Here is a 4,850-nt window from a genome sequence, read left to right as displayed (position 1 = left end):
CACACACACACACACACACACACACATATGCTTATTAGCAGCCTCTACAGCTACGTGCTGATTGGAAGAGCCTTTGCTGTCCACTTAATTAAAACATAACAGACTCAGTGGTGAATTCCCATTTGGCAACTCTGAAGCTGAGAGTTTTATCTTCTTGTTAACCCATTTGATTTGCGAGGAAAAAAGTCATCAAATTTTGAGCAGGTAAATTGGGTTTAGATATCATATTTATGCAGGTACAGTGAAGCCCTGCAAAGTTGCATTTCACAGTATGTGGATTCAGTCCTTCACAATTTTTTTCATTGAACTTTTGTGGTAATCCCTGTGGAATTGCAGAAACCATAAATACAGTACAATTACGAACGTCACTTTTTTTCTCATGCTTTTCTGTGAGTTTTCAACATAAACTCATTTACCTCATAAATATTGAGGTAAAAACAGTTCGATTTAAAAAAAAGCATTACGGTTCAGTATGAAATGCATGCCCTAGACCCACGCTCTGCCCAGAGCACAGCGTTTCTGCCTTTTAACAGTACCGTGTGTAGATGCTAACTGCTTAGCTCCTGTGTGTTTTAGCTTTATTCTTAACGCATTACGATACCACCCCATAGCAAATATTCAAGTTTTTTTTCACAATTCCTGGGTATTCTAAGAATGTAACCCGTAATAAGTGAGAATTCACTGCACTGTATGATGCAAAAGGTTTACCCTAAAAATTATCCATAAAGTTAGAGAACGGTATTAAACGGGAGTAAATTTTGACAGATCTTTTGCTAATGTTTACCACAATAAATTTCAATATTTTCTTTCACTGTAGCATATGTTGCACAGAGTGATAGTTATTATATTTCATTCAATAATGTATCAGACGTTTGAAGAGAGGCTGTTGTTAGATGAGGAGTTTTTTTTTTCTTGTTAACCGTGGAGATGGAAAGAAGACCTGGACACCAGTTGAACATTTGCGTGCTCAATAGGACTAGATGAGCCGCTCCTCGAGTCTGTCCATTTTGCTAATTTAACAAACGGCTCCTGCTCTGGGAGCGGACCATTTGTAGTGACATGCAGAAGCATGTACTGATCCGCATAATCAAACATGCCCAAAGCCTTTAACAGGTGTTGTGTGAAAGTAGGCATCCCAGAAAAGTTTAAAAAATCCTGAAATTTGTATGAGATCAGGGGTAGCATTATTACTTAGATTTTTCTTATGCTTGTTAAGCTCAAAAAATGGGCAATGACATTATACTTGAGATTAAATTATATACGCATAAATATGCCACATTCAAAAACTCAGGTAAACTTTTAAGTCTTTGATCTGTGATGTCACAAGTCATTGTATGAGCATTTATTTCTTCCATATCACATATTTCAGGTAATTACATCTATGAAAATAATATTCTAAGAATTCCACACAGAAAAAGCTGTGTTATAGTAAAACAGCTCAGATGTCTGAATAACTTGTATATTTTGCAGTAACATCAGCTACTCGGACGACTCACTATGTGGCATGGCTGCATGTGCATCAGCATACAGCGTAGGTAAAGAATATATGATCACAAAAACACTTTGGACTTTCGTTTCACTGCCAGGTGAGAAAGCTCTCAGTCAGAGCTGTCCACTTGCAGTCAAATCGCCTGAGATGAATCGTTGTGCCAGGGCTGAACATGGCCTCAGTTAAAGCCAAAAAATAATTGGCAAGTTCAGTCAGACTCAAACTGGATGGTGGAGCTTGTATTTTGCAGTCATCAAGGCAGGATGTGTATTTGGATCAGTTTTTGTCTTGAAGCCGGAGCGGAAAAAATAGAATGTGTGATTTCATGTCTCCAAGTCAAACGTCAATCTGGGATGAGCTGCGAGCAAAAAAGCATTTTGACAGGGTTTGAAAAGTCAACTCAACTCATGTGCGAGTCATTGTGATGTGCCATCAACCACAATATGTGGCTCGGTCATGCATAATAAACACAACACTGTCCCTTCCTGGAAAATCCATTTAGGATGTATCCTTTCTTCAGATTTAACCTCTGACTAAACCTTTCAATTCAACCAATATGAAATTATGTCCCAGCTCAATACCAACGTTTTTACAAACTGTCCCGATACCAATACTAGTATTGATCATCCACTGAACATTACAGTTTACATTTCTTGAAATATAAACTGCAACAAGTTCCATGTTTAAAAGGTTTGTTCTTTTTATTTATTTTAAAATATTGCAGCAGTGTATTATATCATGCTGTATATTTGATTAGATCCAGTCAGATCTGTAGGTCTATAAGGAAGGAGAGCCACCTTGTTCTAAATAAAAGAAATGTGTTTTTAAAGTCATTGTGTAAAGTTTAAGTTCTAACTCAGTAAGTACTCAGTATTGATGCTCAGTATCGGCGAATACCCAAACTGTACTCGAACACAGTTGGAAAAAAATTAGTATCGGGACATCTCTAATTTGAATGTTGACAAACTACACATTGTACATTTAAACTGTGACACACAAATCACAAAACTTGCAGTTCCATTATAGACAGACCTCGTTGTAGGGAAAAAGCTCGTCTAGCTTGAAGGCAGTGCCCACTCGCCGTCTAACCTGCGGCGGTCTTTCACCTGAAGACAAGGGATACTCTCTTGGCAGTTTGCCAGTTAGTTCCTGAAAGAACCAAACAACAGGTTTTGGCATTTATATAAACTGAAAGTAAGAGAAGAAACAGTGAGACCACCTCCTCGCAAAGTAACAAGGCTTAATAATATTAAAGTGGGTTCAGCCTGATATTAGATGAACACAGAGGAGCTTCAATAAAAACTGAATTCTCACCGCCTCTCTGAGGCAAATCTTCTTCAGTTCTTTTGTTTTCTTGGACAGAATATCTTGAATCTCCCGTTCCTTTTTTCTCAGCTCAGATAGTTTTTCTTTCTTCTGTTCCTCACTCATTTCAGAGTCAGCAGAACCTGAAAAAAATTGTAGGATGAGTTTTATTTATATAACAGGAACCTGCTGTAAAACAGCAATTATGCTGAGTCAGGCTTGATTTTTAATAATCTTTTCCTGTTAAATAAATAAATCAAATCAAATCAAATCAATTTTTAATTCGTATTTGATGTCTCAGATTGTTTTACTTTCCAAACTGCTAGTTTGTTCTTGTAAAATACATTTAATTAGAATAAACACAACCTATTGTGATCTAGAAAGATAACAGTTGAAACCCAACCTGTAGACACCAGGCTCCCATTGCTGGCTCTTATGAGGTTATTCTTCAAACCATCATCTCCCAGTCTGTTGAGCTTTGCTCCTCCATGCTCTGTGAGCTCCATGCCAATTTCTTCCAGATTTTTAGCTGGTCCTAATTTAGCCTATGATGAACATGATTTAAAGATTAGTGAAAGGGTTGGGCACAAACAAAAACAGGCAGTGTCTGTAGCTGACACTTACTTTGCTTTGTTTTCTGTCCAAGTAGAACTGATGCTGGCTGATGGCCATGACCCAAATAGTCTTGATCAAAGAGTGGCTGGCATACCACGTGTGGATGAGTAGACCTGTCTGCCCAAAGGTGCGCTTGGTTACTGCCCTCCTGAAAAATGGGCAGAAATTCTGAGACTTAGAGGCTATTTTTTAATTAATTCAAACAGAAGTTGCAACATCATGGATAATCCCTTTGAACTCCTAATCAAAAAATGGATCAGTCGGAAGTTTAAAATAAATATTAAAGCTGTCAACACCTGGTGGTGGGTTGGATAGGGTGACGCTAGACAGACCCCGGTAGACTCAAATGGGTTTTAATAGTTTGCTGGTAACCCCTGATGGCAGACCCTGTTGGGGTGCCATCAGATGAAGAAAGACTCCCTCTAGGCTTAGTAAGCTGTAGGACTCCAAAGGCAGCTGAGGAGTATTATGAGGCCAAGGAGGCTGTAGCCCTGGTTGTTGCTGTGGCAAAGGCTCAGAGCTAGGAGGAGTTTGGTGAGGTCCTGAGAAACTCTTGAATGTGTACAAGAAGATTCTGGCAAACTGTCAGGTGGCTGAGGCGGTGCAGACAGGGATCTAGGGGGGTCTAACTTAGTGACCTCAGGATTCTGTCTCTGCTATGGTTGCTACGAACAACGGTATTCTTTTAGCATCATGATGTTGTAAATTTCCATCTCTCACTGGAATGGTTTGTAGCTGAGTGAGAAGCATTTAGGATGAGGATCTGCAACTCCAAATCTGAGGCTATGGCCCTAATTTGGAAAAGGGTGGACTTCCCTTTCCAAGTTGGGAGTTTAAGTATCTCTGGGTTTTGTTCCCAGGAGAGGGAAGAATTGAGCATGAGGCTTCTAGAGTACTGCCTACTCTGTGCCAGTGTGTTGTGTTGAAGAGGAAGCAAAGTAAAGCTCTCTGTTTACCAGTTGGTCTATGCTCCTACTCAGAGCTGTGGTCACAAACTCTAAGTAGTGACCAAAGTTGAAACGAGTTTTCTCTAACAGGTTAGCTGGACTCTCCCTTAGAGATAGGGTGAGAAGTTCAGTTATCAAGAGACTCGGAGCAGAGCTGCTGACCCCCCAAACACAGAGAGGAACCAGTTGAGGTGGTTCAGGATTCTGATGGTGATGCCCTCTGTACAACTCCCTGGGGATAAGTCACAGGCATGGCCAACTGGGAAGACTCAGGACACACTGGAAAGTCTATGTCTCTCTCTCGGCTGACCTGGAAACACTTTAAAATCCTCCTGGAAAAGCTGGATAAGGTGGATGTGGAAAGATATGTCTGGGCCTCTCTGCTCAAGCTGCAGAGGATGGATGGATGGATGGATGGATGGATGGATGGATGGATGGATGGATGGATGGATGGATGGATGGATGGATGGATGGATGGATGGATGGATGGATGG

The 4,850-nt window shown here is 40.3% G+C and overlaps 1 protein-coding gene across 3 annotated transcripts in view; it reads right to left on the bottom strand.

The window, feature by feature from the left end:
• The window catches only part of frmd4bb (FERM domain containing 4Bb), a 47,910-nt gene that overhangs the window by 14,258 nt on the left and 28,802 nt on the right, over positions 1–4,850 (bottom strand). For all 3 annotated transcript variants that reach the window (XM_014010898.1, XM_014010897.1, XM_014010899.1), the window contains exons 13-16: positions 3,419–3,557; positions 3,198–3,339; positions 2,804–2,937; positions 2,522–2,638 (exon numbers count right to left, since the gene is read on the bottom strand). In XM_014010898.1, the coding sequence (XP_013866352.1) occupies positions 2,522–2,638; positions 2,804–2,937; positions 3,198–3,339; positions 3,419–3,557 (532 nt within the window). The remainder of the gene's footprint in view (positions 1–2,521; positions 2,639–2,803; positions 2,938–3,197; positions 3,340–3,418; positions 3,558–4,850) is intronic.

The sequence above is a fragment of the Austrofundulus limnaeus genome, unplaced genomic scaffold (genome assembly GCF_001266775.1).
Source record: "Austrofundulus limnaeus strain Quisiro unplaced genomic scaffold, Austrofundulus_limnaeus-1.0 Scaffold75, whole genome shotgun sequence".
Classification (NCBI taxonomy): Eukaryota; Metazoa; Chordata; class Actinopteri; order Cyprinodontiformes; family Rivulidae; genus Austrofundulus; species Austrofundulus limnaeus.
This window is presented reverse-complemented; position numbering and strand designations above follow the sequence as displayed.